The sequence below is a fragment of the Pipra filicauda genome, unplaced genomic scaffold, assembly GCF_003945595.2.
Source record: "Pipra filicauda isolate LSUMZ 115617 unplaced genomic scaffold, ASM394559v2 scaffold5_size6683894_pilon, whole genome shotgun sequence".
In the NCBI taxonomy this organism is placed as follows: domain Eukaryota; kingdom Metazoa; phylum Chordata; class Aves; order Passeriformes; family Pipridae; genus Pipra; species Pipra filicauda.
This window is the reverse complement of record NW_024104754.1, coordinates 3,085,775-3,102,124: the sequence shown is the minus strand read 5'-3', so window position 1 is coordinate 3,102,124 and position 16,350 is coordinate 3,085,775. Positions and strand designations below refer to the sequence as shown.

The 16,350-nt window shown below is 38.7% G+C and overlaps 1 protein-coding gene across 1 annotated transcript in view; it reads left to right on the top strand.

The window, feature by feature from the left end:
• CHN1 (chimerin 1) overlaps positions 1-16,350 on the top strand; it is a 111,646-nt gene that overhangs the window by 52,402 nt on the left and 42,894 nt on the right. Inside the window, exon 8 of the mRNA XM_027733536.2 lies at positions 7,855-8,143. Within this exon, the coding sequence (XP_027589337.2) occupies positions 7,855-8,143 (289 nt within the window). The remainder of the gene's footprint in view (positions 1-7,854; positions 8,144-16,350) is intronic.

Sequence of the window (16,350 nt, the reverse complement as noted above, 5' to 3'; positions counted from 1 at the left end):
CTTTTGATTGGCCTCTTCTTTTGTATGTTTTTGGAATACATATTTAGAAATTTTTGTATTTAAGCACCTTGATTCCTGTGCTTCATTAATAAGCAAAAAAGTCCTTCAGCTCTAGATACTATGGATGCTTTATAAACATGTTTTCAAGACAACACACAATAGCCTTCTATTGTTGTTTAATCTCATAATTGTTTTCATCAAAACATCTATGAATTATTCAAACACTAAAACAACTGACAGCAATAAATGTTATATGGCCCGGTTTTCCTCTTCCTTCTCCCTCCTTTATGCTTGGTGTAGCTCAGCTGATGTAAGTATGGTTCCTTCTGATTTGATAAGTGCTAGGAAGAGAATCAGGCTAATTTTTTTCTTTTGTATCTTGAGATGAGTAAATGAACTCTAACAGTTTCAGTAATAAATTGACATCTGCCCTAGCTATTGCTTGCATTTGCCCGAAGGAAGAAATTGTATTCTAGAAAAACAGAATATAATAGTAAAAAAGCTACCAGTCCTCACTGACGAGCTCTTAGTAGCCCCAAAAATTCTAACAGTGTGTGTTATATATGCAGGAAACATTTCATTTTACATTATTATGCTTGTTTATTGTTAAGGAATGAAGCTTTGAGGAAAAACCATTTTAGAGAGCAGGATGAGTATATTGGTGAAATCTCACTGTTTGCAAAGATGTAATGAATGAGTACCAGAAGATCAGAGATGGAATACATTGAGAAAACAAGCTAAGTGAGTAGCAAATGCTGTAATAGCTTTAAGTAAGTAAACCTGCACTATAAGGTTGAAATTAACAGTGGCTTAAGGCAAATCTGATTTGACAAAATCTCTCTGGGACAGAAATCTTCCTGTAGTTATTTTTAATATTAGGGATTTTTTTTTTGAGACCTTAAACAACCTGCCATGTACATTAAAAAAAAAAATAAATCAAAAAACAAGAACAACAACAGAAACAATGTTTCTCCACTCTGCTCTCCAAAAACTCTTTTTGCACTTGCAAAACTATTTTACGATAAGGACATTTCTTTGAGTTTTGACTTGATGCCTTCCACTCAGGTTTCCTTGCTATACTGAATTAAAATATGCATATTGTTTTAGGAAGATAAATTAAGAGAAAGTTGCTCTTAGTGTGAGAAGGTTTATAGAAGCAAAACAGAAATGTGACAGTCATGAGTAACTTCTAAACTAAAAGAGGGAAAATTTTAAGTATATATAAAAAAAGAAATTTTTTATGGTGAGGTTGGTGAAACACTGGAACAGATTGCCCAGAGAGGTGATAGATGCCCCATCCCTGGAAACATTCATTGGACAGTGCTCTGAGCATCCTGGTCTAGGTTAAGATGTCACTGCTTATTATAGGGGTATTGGACTAGATGACCTTTAAAGGTCCAACCCAAACCATTCTGTGTCTCTATGAACTTAAGCACTTGTAAGAAAAGCTGCTCTAAGTGAAATAATAAATATGAACGTGTTTGAGCATTATACTGTGGCAGTTCTCTCTCCATAGTACACAGTTGCAGTGGAATTTCCGTTGCATTTCCAATGTTGTTCTACTTCTAAATATACCAGAAAAACAGTATCATATATGATCTAAAATGAAAACTTTATACATAGAGTAAAATTTGCATGCACATTTTGAAGTTCACTGAGCAGACACTGGTGAGGGCTGATATCTTAATTTAGAAGAACTGAAACACAGTTCTATTTTAAAGTAATATGAAAGCTCTTAGTAGCATAAAGTCACACTGTAAAATTAACTCTTGAATAACATTTCTTAAAAAATTTTGGTAAAGACCTGTAAGTATTTACTTAATATGAAACTGTGAAAGTTTACTAACGTTCCTGCTAGTAACGTTTCCTGAAGGTATTTATTCCAGACAAATTGGCATAGGTTTCCAAATACTTTCAATTAAAGAGAAGATATCAGGCTTTTAATATGTTCCTACGTGTATATGGAATTCAGATGTGTCTCAGCCTCTAACCACAGTGAGTCTTTTTGCAGGAAGTACAGAACTTTCATCAGGTAGGAAAGGCAGTAAAACATTGCCCAAAACATTGGTATGGATTCTGATACAATCATCAAATCAATCCCAGCAACTTATATCAAGTTTAAATGGAATAGGGCATGTAAGCACAGTACTAAGGAGAGATAATGCATCTGTTTGAAGCAAACAGATTATTTTCAAATGTTTATCACTGATCAAGAACAGTAACAGTTATCTTAAGTATTAAGTGATCTGACTGCATATTAATAACATACATACTCCTTGATCAGCTGACATTTCTTCAGAGTTTGACATGGTGAAAATCAGCTGTTAATAGTAAGACATTGAGACAAAAGAATACATTTCTTATTTTGTTAAATTTTTTTGTGAAACACTCCATTACAGGTACCAAGGGCTGATAACACTTTGTCTTCATTGTTTTCAGCAGCTGTCTCCTACTGCCAATGCTCTAGAGCAGTTGGTTTGTCCCTGGCAGTGCTTATGATCCACAGGGAAGTGCCATTGCTCTGGTCCTCACTGCCTGGTGTTTGCAGCACACTATTTGCATAGTATTGTTTTCCCACTTGGACAAGGAAGTCTGGGCAGAGATGCAAGTAGAAGTCTCTCAATTGAGAGAGACTGCTGGGAAGCTGTTGTCAGTGGTACAGCACAAGCCCTAAATTTTTTTTATTTGATCTCAGTTAGAGGGAGCTGAGGATTCTGTCTGCATTGGCATGGGATAGACAGATTGCAGTTCCAGCTCTGGAATTTGTTTGCTGTTCTGAAGGATGCCATACATTTTCCATGCTGAACTAAAGTATCATGCACCGAGCCAGTGCATGGGTCTTACCAGGCTTTTGGGATAAGTTTATACTTTATTCGTGTTCATAAGCAATAGTCATCCAACCAGTGCCGCCCTTCCAAATGGCACTGGAAAACTATCCATAATGACTGTGCTCTTCCACCCTTCCCAGCCATATCAGACAGTGAGGATTTTTTGTCCCCACTTGTATAAAATGCACCTTTACTTTCAATCCCTAATGCATTTGATTTCATTTATACATATTGTGTTCTTGTAAAATACTGCTAAGGTTTTGAAAACTATGTTATTTGTCAGGCAGTGTATTAGGGAAGGGTTCGGATCATACTGAAATCTGAAACCATGACACCATTGAAAGCTCAACAAAACTGGTATGTATTACCAAGAGGTGGCCAACAAAATGAATAAACCCAAAAGAGAGGGAGGAGGAGAGAGATAAGCCTTTGGTACGACCTCCCCAGTCACCCAGCTGTTGCATATAAAGCTGTCTTACCGTCCCAGAATACCTATATAGTTACCTATCATAGCAGGAGCTGCATTCCCGGAGAGAGTAGGCTCACAAATTGGCAGGCATCCCCGCCAAAAGGCAACGTTGCCCTTGATGTGAAGCTTGCTACTCTCCAAAAGAGAACTATCTGCTTTTATACAATTAACTGATTACGTCTGCCTAGGCAGGTGTGGCCAGCACCGCCCCGCCAGAGGTTCTCAGTCCCACCCCCTTGGTTATGCAAGTGCATCCCTTCAGTGCATGCGTGAGTACTTTGGAATTTCCCTTTGACATGCGCAGTATGCTTCAGGGGTCTTTTCTAATTGAGTCTGGGGACTCATCAACTCTTCTTTGGTTTCTCCTTCAAATGTCCTTGACAGATGATGAGCCAATCACAGAACACCAATTAAAGCAGTTTATACAAGAAGGTCTCTCTCTAAGGAGGAAGTACCTGTTTATCAGTACTTGTTTTCTCATAACTTGGCAGGGAAAGAACAAAACTTTTACAGGTGGCTGGGCCACACACAGACCAAAAGTATCAGCGTAATTAACCTCTGATACAGGCAGGTACTCTGGAAAGTTGGCAAGTTCCACAATTCCTCATTCCTGGCCATTCTCAGAAATGTTGTTGCCAATAAATAATTAAATAAAATTTAAAAAGGAGCTGCTCTCAGGAGTTGGAGACCTTCAGTGATAACTGTGTAGAGGTGTTGGCTGCATGCAGGGCTTATGTTTGTTTGACAAGGAAATGGGCCAAAAGAGGATCTGTGGAATAATTTGTTTTCATTTCCAAGAACACAGCATGATTAGGAGACATTCCTGATTGCAATATTGCTTATATTCCTGTGGCTTTTTATGGAGTGTCAAGTCTCTGGTCATAAGTGTTGGTTGAGAGTTTTCAGAAGTTAGAACTGAAATTCAGAAGTTAGAACTGAAAAACCTGATTTTAAGTAAGACTTCTACCTTCTGGCCACAAAGCACATTAAGACACTCTTTCTCCAAGGGAAGATTAAGTCCAAGTGACCTTTAGGCTCAGGCTTACCATTTCCCAGTTCAGTGTATGAAGTTGCTTGAAACTAAGGAGGACACAAGTAGTCCTGAGGGGCATTAACTTTGTGGTGTGGTTGCAGCTACATATTCTAAATAACGCCTTTGTCTAGAAAGTCTTATCATCATAAAATAACCTGTGTAAGTGGTGAATAGCTACTGTACAATTCTGTATGTGGACTGAAAAATCCATCTTCTCAGATGGTAAGAAAGTATGTATGGGCTCTCGGTCCTTTGCTTCTTCCTTTTGTTTCTTCAGTGAATGCTACATCCAGGGTAGGTGGCTTATTCTGTTCTCTCATGGTATGGTACCTATTTCAACTCCTCGGTCCTTTATTACTGGCCTCATTTGCTCTGCCGTTTAATACATTTTCCCACGTTGTTATCCACTCTGCCCCATTGGCAACCAAAGGAACTAGACAAAGTGATTGCTTTTCAGACAACTTGGAATAAAAAAAGTCTTTTATCTGTAGTCCTGCTGCTTGCAAAGAAATGCGCAGTGGACACAATGAGACTGTTTGACATGTCAGAGGCCTTTTTCTTTTTCTTGGAAAAACATCTAATGCTCCCCTGTTTAAACCAAAAGAAAACATACTTTATCTGTGTCCTGCTTTCTACTTCTTAAACAAAAGCCAGCTGGTACTAGTGCTTGTCTCTAGGAAGAGACCATCAGGAAGTTGAAATATCAAATCTTTGCTCTACTTAGTTGCCACGGTGATGTATAATTAACAAGACTTCAGGAATGTTATAGGAAGTAAACATAAGAAAATAGTCTTGGTAATGGAAAAATTTAAACCGTAGCTTTAAGTAAGACTGAAGGGACTGAAGATTAAATTTTAATTAATAATTTTCAATTGAACATGTATATTTGTTTTTATATTGTAATTTAATCAAAAGAGTGTCATTGTGTGGTCAGGAGAAATTTTAATTAAGTTGAAAGAAAACAAGATTCTGAGACACTATTGACGATACAGTTTTTGTAGGAGATTGGTGCTTCATTGACTGGTGGGGATTTTGGGGGGTTTATCTCCTTGCTACTAATAGGATTCTATTTGAAAAACAGTGTGTTTCTCCACAATGTATCCAATAAGAAAATAATAGAGTAAAAAGTTTGGTTTGGAACAAATGGGAAAATAGATAAAGGCAAGCAATTCATCTCTTGGAAATCCTATTCCTTATAGTATCTCTCAAAGACACACTTTATGTGCAGCAGCCTGAACAGATGTAGAGCATAGTGGCTGCTCAGTAAAACATACCTGGAGTAGGAGTGCATGCCTTCTGACCCTGATGGAAAGAGGACTAACCCTCTAAGAACTTATGTTTGTTCTCTGTATTTGGTCGTCTTGTTCTTCAGAACTAGTTTTAGACTTCAAGCGGTGTTGCTAAAGTCAAGGCACCATGCACACTTAGTAATAGGCCCTGAGATGCTTTTCTGTGCCTTATCTTCTCTTGATGAGATTAGTGTAATACTTTTTCTTCTAGAAAGCTGAGAGCAGAAAATGACCTTCAGCTTGTTTAAAACTCTGCTCTAAGTACTGTCAGAGCAGATGTTACTGATTAGAGCAGCAGTTCACCTGCATCTCTTAATAAAAGTAATTCTAATGTATATTGTTATTTAAGGCCCATTATTCTTCACCTTCAAACTTATTTGGTTCTCCCGATGAAGTTTAACATCAAGGTGCTTGTATATGCTCAATGTGCATTATTCCCACTGACTTGAGCAGATGACAGTGAAGGTTGCTCATTTTGGCACTGCAAAGTGCTGAGCACTCTTGGCTCATGTTGACTTCTCTGACAGTCAAGGGTATACAAGGAGGATGTCTCGTGGTCAAAGCTTGTTTGCCACACACTCTGTTGAGTATAAAGATGCCCTGAAGAGTGAGCCTGAACGCATCTACCCCTTCTGCTGTAACTTACAACATTATCTTTCTGCTTTCTAAATTACTTGTATTCGCTCAGAACTGCATCTTGTGATGAAATTAGAATCAAGTAAAAATTTATTTCTTTCTGTCATTTTGTAATTTCTTGCATTTCAGTTTGATTCAATGAACTTGTAGTTTGTGTGGCATAAAAATGTGCATGGAAGTAACTATTAATTTGTAGTAAAATGCCCACGTAGTTCCTACACATCATATTCTCTTTCCTTACTGAGCAGGATGCAGATTCCTGAGGGCCCCTTCACATTTGAGTTTTATGTGGAAATAACAGCTTCTGAAATTGCTGTAACTGTCAGACTATTGATAGGGGGGATGGGAAGGTTTGGCATTTTGATTTTGAACACAGAAAAAAATGCAGATCACAGAACCATGGGTTTTTGCCCATATTTTCAAGAAGAGTGCAATATTTTACCTGAGGCAAGGTCTAAAATTAATTATACTTTCTGCTGTTTGGCAAGGCCCCACTGAGAAGAGGAGCCACTTCAGCAAAGTACCAGTGTTTACTGTGTTTCTTAACATCTCCTGTGAAGCATTTGATTGTAAAGTGAAAGCAATCCATCCTTTCAGATTTAGTTTTTAGTAGTTCTGACCTTGTAAGGGGGCCCAGTACCCTTGCTGCTGACTGACCAAGGAACAACATTGGAGTGAGCTGTGAAAGCAGCTTCTTGCCTCCATCTTCTCCTCAGGAAGTGTGTTGGTTGTTGCCAAGTGCAAACACTAGTGTGTTTTCACATGTTTAGACTGCTTTAGAGGCAGAAAATTGCTGCAGATTCTATGTACAGTTTGTGAAAATATGCTACCGTTCAGGTAAAATTGGCGTTCTTATGGTTGCTAAGAGCCTGTATCTAAATCCTGTTCCATCCTGATGCCAGTGTTGGATAGCTTTCATGTTATATATCCTGTATATTACAGAGATTTGCTTGAAGCTTGGGACTTACTAAGCATAACACAGAAGGACTTTTGTACCAAGCTTGAAGAGTTAGTCCTGGGCCTTTGGCCAGGAATAAAGAATGCTTGCCCTTGTGCCATTTTGTCCTGTGCTGCTCCAGTTCTGGCAGCAGTTCTGCTTCAGTGTAATTGTTGGCACTGAAGCTCAGCTGAACCCTGAATGGCCTCTTCCTGCAAGCAAGCAGGGGCGCAGAGGTCTGAGACAGCATCAAAACTCCATATTGATCAACTGTAATAGAGGACTCTATTATGAGGACTCTTCATATCAGAGCCAAGCGAATTGACTATGGTGATGTAGTAGTAATGTACTAAAAAAAACCATAAAGAGTGTGAAATAATTTTTCACTTTTTCCATGGGATAATGGAGAGGCTAAAAGAAAAAAAGAACAAACAGCTCCTTCTGGGACAGTCACTGTTTTGGCTATCTATCTGCAGTTGTTGTTGATTTCTCCTTCCTATGTGTGCTCGGTAGTGGTTCTCCACTCGGCTGGACCAGACACAGAGCACAGTCACAGGTTTAAGTGATAAAGTGTTTTTAGTTGTTTGCAAAGGCTTGCTTACTCTTATTTATTCTGCTTACTGTTCTTTAAAAAAAAACACTTTCCCATTTCATTGAGGCAGATTTGGAAGTCAAACCAGAAACTTCAGACTCTACTACGATGGAAAGCACTTTGTTGGGGAGAAACGTTTTGAGTCCATCCATGACCTGGTGACAGATGGATTGATTACTCTTTATATTGAAACGAAGGCAGCTGAATACATTTCCAAGATGACAATAAATCCAATTTATGAACACATAGGATATACAACTTTAAACAGAGAGCCAGCACACAAAAAGCATATGCCAACCCTGAGAGATGAACATGATGGCAAAGAGTCTACAGGAGAGGATGAGGTAGCAGAAAAGAGGGTAAGCAATTGTTAACCCACACTTTTTTTTCTGTTAGACTTCTTACTTTTAACCTTCTCACTCTACTATAAAGTACTAAAAGTATCTGCAGATATTTAGTCTACATATTAATTTCCAGTGTTACATTAATAATAATATTTAAACTGGTTATAGAATTTTATAGTGGTAATTTTTGCATATTGAAAATCTTCATGATTTGGCAGTTAGTTATTTGTCCTTGTGAGATTCCTTTCTTCAGGTATGTTTACAGTTATAGATGTTACCATTAAGCCATTCCTTTATTTCAAATGGGCAAACAATATTTAATCTTTAAATTGTTTACAGTATATAAGACAACTACTTTTTGGTCAAAAATTTTATTTTCTATTATATTCAGCATTCCCCAAACAAATGCATTCCATAATCTATTCAGTAGTCTGCATACAATGACAGTGAAGTTGTCCACATTATAAATAAGACTGTTCATTAAGTTGATAAAATGTTAAAACATTTCACTTGACTAAGTTCAGCCTATCAGAAGCTGACAGAGCTATTTTTGGCCTCAGCCAGTCTTACGAAGAAGGATTGCTCTCTTCAGAGAGTTGCACTATCAGCTGAGAAGTAATTGCGTCCTGGATTATAAAAAAAATGAACAAGAAAGAAATCTTAGAACCAGTGAACATAAAAATATTAAAGGAGGTAGGGAAGGTAATGGGCAGACAAAGCAGCTGCCTAAAATCTAATTTATGTTTCAGTGACTAAAGTTAAAAAGAAAACGTAATGTAAATTCCATTGTGTTAAATTAAATACTTTGTTTATTGAATCTGACATATGAAAGTCTTTTTTAAAGTTATTTTTACACATGTGTAGTTGTTAATGTATGTATAATAGTCTGATATGTTCCCCTATTTCACAAACTTCAGAATGACATTAGGAGTATCTAACATAGTGCTTAGAAGAAATGCTAACCTTAGTTGGGATCCTTTGTCTTTCCAATCAGAAATATGTCTGTGATTTTAATTTTTCTTGAGGTAGAGGAAAGATCTGACTGACAATTTCCAACCTACATGACTATTACAGTGAAACTAAACTCTGTAGAGAGTACACAGAGAGAGGAAGCTCATAGCTTTGGTCCTTGAAATCCTTCTTCAGCAGAATCTATCATTCTGCTTCGAATTTGCTGAGAGATGAAGCACCTAACTTAGCTTAAAGTATGAATCTTTGCCGTTATCAGATCATTTTGACAAAAGAAATACTGGTGGGGATATTGAAGCTACCTGGCCATGTTAAATATCAAATTTCTTGCCTGTTGGGTACCAGTAGTAGAGGGGTGAGTTATCACTTACAGTGCCTGACAGCTGCTGCTTTCAGCGTGCTGTTTCAAAAGGATTTTTTTTGCATATTATCATAGACAGTTTATTATAATGCAAAGCCTGGGTAAAAATCTTCTGTAAGACTTCTGGAAGTCACTGCTTTGGGTTTCTTTGGTAAAATTAACTCTTCCTGCATTTAGAAACTTTCAAGTGACAACTGAACTCTGTTCTCTTACAACGTTTTTTAAATTGAGGAAAAAGTGTTCATAGTAAAGGAATTTCAATGATTAATATTGAAGAATGCTGGTTTTTCCATAGATTTCCATAGATTACGTGTTATGTCACTCACCAACATGGTATACATACTATTTTGAAATATTTTTCATTAAATAGCTCAAGGACTATTGAATATTTCTCAAATATTGAAATTTTAGGTAAAAACATTTAGACAGGTGAGTTGTGTAATCACAAAATCACACTCTCTTTGTCTGGAACTTAAAAGCAACTAAAGGGGCTTCATCCACAACATAGTTCAACAGCAGTGGTGTTTTCTGTCCTGAAGCACAGCTTTTGAGCTTTTTCTTTTTGTCATGGAACCACGTTGATGTGAACACACTGAGGCACTGAGGCACACAGACATCACAGTATAGTTAATTGTGGAGATTTCAATTTACTTTCTGAGTCATTATCCAGTTGGGATTGCTACCCATGGCTGCATGGGAAAGGTACATTGTGATCTTTATCACCGTGGAGTGGCACAGAGGTGACATCTTTGCTGCCTTTGCAGCTCTTAGGATTTTGGTGGAAAATGACGCATTGTCCTTTCACCCTGCAAATCTCCAAGGAGAGTAGGGCCTTCAACCCCATGACCAACACCTGATCCCAGAAGCAATCTCAGCATTTGGAACAAGCAGACATTTATAAATAGGTCAAGTGGTTTTTCTTTCTTTTTGGTGGGAGGAATGGCAGAGTGATTCCTATCTCTATAAAGAGTATATCATTGAATCTCAATGAATACAAAGAAAAATGTTCGGAGTACAACAAAAAAAACTCATTGTCTTTTGATCCAAACAGCAAGACCTGTGTGCCCATTAGCCCCATGGTGAGGATGAAAATTCTGAAGGCTGTACAGTATTTGACAATTAATGCATCTTTATCAGTTCTATACTGTAGTTGCACAGCTTCTCCCTACACAGTATGTCTCCTTTTCTGTAAAGAGAGAAAGAAGCCTGGGTCTTTAACGCTGATGGTACTGAGCCTAAATACATTCCCAGATTTGCCGAGGCTGTTCAGATACGAATCTAAACTTTGTGCCTGTGACTGTTGCCCAATCATTTGTGGGTGGTGTATGAAATATAAGCCCTTCAGAAGAAGGAGAGACACAAAGACACAGTCACAGCCTAGGGAACAGCTGGTGGGAATGGAGTTTCCCTTTCTGCCATGGAAACTGGGCAGCTAGAGAACACACCCCAAGCTTGAGAATGAAATATTAAAGAGCACTCACGTAGTCTTCAATTTGGGGGGGCAGTAGCAGGGAATGCCTCATATTACGTTAGATGCCTCCCAGCATGCACTAGAAATACTTGATTTGGTCCCCACTCTTTTCTGCAATTAACATATTGTAGAAGAATTCAGCATGTGTTTTGAGTGACACTTTTCATATGCAATACCTGAGCCTTAGTAAAGGGGAAAGATTTAAAGACCATAGGAGATGAAAAGACAAAAATTATGCAATCATTAGATGAGGATGGTAGGACACAAATGACAATACTCCTGAGTCCTGCAAGAGACCATATTGTGGTGTGATTTAAGATGCAGTTTTTAATAGGAAAAGCATGAGAATATAATCCACTGCACAGCATGTACTTCACTGATTATGAGAAGGAATATGACTGCGTACCATATACAAGTATATATTAAAAATTAAAATTCCTGGTTAATGATTTAATGCTTTTCATAACCTATGAAGAAATTGATAAATAGTCAGAGATAACTGGAGGAGTGGAGATTAAAAACAGGAGTGCTTGTCATGCTTGAGTGCCCCGAATAGACATGTTAGCTGCTGGGCTAAAAAGGTAATGCTGGTTCCCAAAACAGTCTGCAGATTGTTCAGAACTCAATTGTGGAGCCTTCATGGTCTGTGTGTTAAGAGAGGGCTAAGATTAATTTGAAAGAGGGCTTCCTGTGTGGATTCAATCTGTATGGCCTAGTGTGAAAGTGAAAATAATACCAAGTATCATAAGATTTAGTATTCCTCCTGTGCCTTGAATGCTGATGGATCTCTGAACATTCTTCACACTCAAATGTAATTATGACCTTAGAGCAGATGACTTAACTCAGTTAAATACCTTATAAAAATGGTAGCTCTCAGAAATTAGTAAATATCTAGATACATATATCAAAGTCCTTCTTTAAAGCCCTGCAAAACATGTTTTGGTTTTTTTTTTTATTTTGACATGCTTTTGATTTCTTTATATTAATGTAAGAAGTTGTATGAGTGATTGATTCAAGATTTAATATTTGTTATGAGAAAATGAAATTATTAGTTATGAGTTATCCTGTATTTCAGAACGAAATGCTGAGGTTAATATTAGGATAGCAACTGAACCACATTTATTCATGTTTACTTTGGTGATGTGTGCTATTTCTTCATGAAACTTCAGTGGTTACAAACCAATTAAAGACCCCTTTTAGACTGTACTACACTCAATTCAATTTCCATAGACAGAAGGAATTGAGAGAAGGTTTGTAGCACCAGTCACCCAACAAAGGCAATCTTCTGTTTTCAGTTACCTTAGTGGTGATGCCATTTTTTCTTCCCTAGTAATGAAGGCTAATTTTCCGCAGCCCCATGCAAAGAAATCTGGAAATGTAAATCTGTATCATTTTACTGGAAAACATGCTTTTACATCTGCCTCCAAAAATAATCCAGATTACAAAATTAAATGCAATCTCTCTGTACATTCCTAATGGATTCAGAATAGACTCCACATGAAAAGTCAAGGATCATGCTTATGGGTGTTTGCAGAGGGAGCAGTCTCACTTTCCAACCTTGAACTGACACTGATACTTTTGTTAATGACACTACTACTTTTTTACTTTTCCTGTCAGTCAGGTCCATTGGTAAGATCTCCTTAAACCTTTCCTTCACCGAGGTTTTTTGTTTTATCTTCAGTGAAAGGACATGAAAAACTGTAGCGGAGGAAGTTACAGCAGGCTGTCATAGAAGCACAGGCACCCTTATCAAGGTCTGTGATGGAGGAAGACAGCTTTGTACAGCACTGTTTGGTGCCCAGCAATGCCAATTCTGGAACTGATAGGAGCTAAAAAGAAGACGTGGTCGTAATAATCAGGGAGGAAAGTGTGGCTTGAGACTTGAAGCGATCTTCATGCTGGAAATTGTTTGAAATATTTCCATTTACTTGAATTAAGAGAAAAGATGGGCATATAATGTATACAACATCTAAATGAGCCATAGCTATAACAAGGGTAGTGATGAAGCAATAATGTTCAGGAAGGATATTGAGGTGCTGGAGCAGGTCCAGAGAAGAGCAACAAGGCTGGTGAAGGGACTCAAGCACAAGTCCTATGAGGAGAGGCTGAGGGAGCCGAGGTTGTTTATCCTGGAGAGGAGGAGGCTCAGGGAGACCTCATCACTCTCTAAACTACCTGAAAGGAGGTTGTAGCCAGGTGGGCGTTGGTCTCTTCTCCCAGGCAACCAGCAGTAGGACAAGAGGGCACGATCTTAAACTGTGCCAGGGGTGGTTTAGGTTGGACATTAGGAAGAAATTTTTTACAGAGAGGGTAGTCAGACATTAGAATGGGCTGCCCAAGGAAGTGGTGGATTCTCCGTCCCTGGAGGTTTTTAAGATGAGACTGGATGTGGCACTGAGTGCCATGGTCTAGTAACTACAGTGGTGTTGGATCAAGGGTTGGACTTGATGATCTCGGAGGTCTTTTCCAACCCGGCTGATTCTATGAAAAGTACAACTAAGAAATGTTTACCTTAAAGTACGTTAAAAAGATGCAGGAGACCGAGGAGTGAAGAATCCCATGGGTTAACTTGAGGAGATTGTCAACTCTTTTCTCACAAATGTTCCTTTCCAGTCCCTGCGCGGGTGTCCATGACAATCACTCTGTAAGTTTAATGTAATTTATAAATAAAACATAACTCTGTGGAAGGCAGAAACTTCTATTTATTTCTTCTGGGTTTAGCCCATCTTTCAGCAGAGACTTCAAAGTACAGACAATTTTGTCAATACCAACAAAATTCTTTGCAGGATGAAAGACAAGCCTACTTTTTAGGTAGCTGCTCCAGCATATCAGCAACATTGTACTCAGAAGAGTTTGCCCCAGCCTCAGTCTTCCTCATCTTTCCTTTCTATGCATTAGCATTTATGGTGGTGGGAAACTAGTGTCATATATGTTTTTATATATGGCACATGCAGTTCAAGCTAAGACTGCAAATGGTTACAATGCCTTTTTATAGGCATATATTTCTTTAACTTAATCCTATATTTATTAATACCCAAGAAAGGAGAGTTAAGTGCATGTGTTGCCCAGCATGCAGACATCAGCACAAAGAAAATTCTTTTCTACAAACTGCAGGGTGCTTTTTCTACTCATAATCACCAAGAGTAACCTCAGCCATTATTTATGTTCATTATGGCAGTAAAATTGATTCACTGAAAAAGATTATATAAACTGATCTTGGTTTAAGATTCAGAGCTTCCAAATGAAGCATACACTTTGTTAATTTAAACCCTGGGTCAGACACAGAATATCTAGTTTACTCTTATCAGTATCTCATGCTTATAAAGGATAAATTAGCAAGCAAGACTTGTTTTTTAAGGGTCTCTAACTGGACCTGTAGCTCAGCTCCAATGCCAAACACTGTCCCATAGCTTTTCTGTTTTTCCCAGACCAAATTCTTTATTCTCCTCTTGGTGCCAGCTCTGGTTGGTTCTCAGATGTGCACTATTAGTTCCTGCAGGTTACTAATGCTGTGGAAATGGCATCCCAGCTAATTCCAGTGAGCCTCGCAGGACCTTGTTTGCCTGCCTGCCTGCCTACCTCTGGGGGGAAGGAGAGGGGCAGTGTCTATCTGTCTGTACATACCTTCAAAGCACATCATTGTAATGCTTACACAGTAATGTGGGATTAATGTGAAGTAAAAGTCGTGTGTTTGTGCTGGTAGCCTGGTTGCGTGTTGCTGATCTAGTATGATGAGGTTCAAAACAAATAAGGCTCCACAAACTTCAGCCACTGAGGAGTGCCTTAGGTCAGGTTGCATTTCAAGTACAAACTGCACCTCCTGTTGCTATGCAACTCCTGTAGAGGTGTTTGCTCCCCTGTGTAGGTAAGCACAGTTGAGAATCCTGTTTCAGCCTTTTGTTAATGGGTATAAGTCACTTCACTGCTTGCTGAGATGACCTTTCAAGTTACTTTCTGCTTTTTCAGCTAAGTGTGGCTCTCTTATGATCTGGCATGTGGGATGTGTACACAAAGATACAATCTTCAGAAAGTTTGGTGTTTAATTATACTGAGACAGGCAGCTGCCATGTGAAATCAGAGGGGGGGTTAGTCTTTCAGACTCACACATCAGACCCTCAGCAAAAACGTGGTAATTACCCTCAGCATATGCCCTGTGCCTGATTGAGCCTTTCTAAGATGAATAGTGTACATAACTGTTAAAAAGGCTGTAAAGTGTTACAGTTGGTGTGCAATTAATTCTGAAGAATAATGCTTGTTACTGATAAAATGAAACCACCATTAGCAGTGAATAAACTACTCTTTTCCTGTTTCTTCATGTTGTGAGGTCAGTCAGTGTGAAGCCCTCACCACAGTTCTTTTCAGAGTTTCTAACAGTGGTTTGGATCTGGTTACATTTTTAATGTCCCTCAAAAAGTACTGTATAGCCCTAGTCTCTCTTACATATACTGTCAGAAGTCTCCTTCCTTTTTAACTGGGATAGGCTAGTGCAAGAAGACTCACAGGGAGGGAGGAAATAATCTCCCTTCCCTCTGGAATAGCCAAAGATGGTAGCTTTCTTTGGGTGCTCTTCAGGGTGAGAGAGTTTTCCCATCCTGGTGGATCTTGGTAGATGGGACATAAAAATACAGAGGTCCAACTCAACTCCCAGTGAGCAATGGAGAGCCATCGTGGCTTCAGCCTTAGCACACTGGGAGTCTTCTTACCTTCCCTATGGGCCTCGTACGTGAGGTTTCCAAAAAGGCTGCCTAGATGTACAGCGGGGAAGCCTCATAGACATATGTAAGGAAATTATAATTTTCTTTCCCTACTTTTTAAAAAGGGTCTCTCTCAGAGCTGCCTCTAAAGCAGGTGTGTGGTTCTCATTTATTGCTTATGCAAAGGGCTTTCTGGATGGTGAGGGACTGCGGTGGGTTGCTAGCTGGCAGCTCCCTCGTTTGTTGTTCTCATTCCTTAGCTGTGTGAGTTTTGGGTCTTTTTTTTCTAACTCCTCCTCCCATCTGGCATCTCCTAATTATTTTCTATTACTAATCACTTCTACAGGAAACAGACTGGACTGTTGAATTAAGAGCCCTATAAAAGGATAATTTTGTTATTTACAAGTTTCTTACCTCACTTAGACTTTATAACGTGACACTGTATAGCTGGTGATAATCACCTTGGGCTACGATTGCGTCCAATCTCATAAACTGGGCAGGGTCAGGTCTGGTCAGTAGTAGAACATGAGAGACCCGAGGAAAAGCTGGGGCTGCAGGAAGTGCAGTTGGTTGCACCTTTGGCTGTGAACTAATATCTGATATGTCTTGTGTTTTATGCCTTCTTCAGCAATGTGTAGCCTGTTCAAACCTATGCTCAGAGTCTGACTAGCAGGGATTTTCTCTGCTTACCCCTCTCTCTTTTCAGATGAACTCCTTTCTTTCCTTA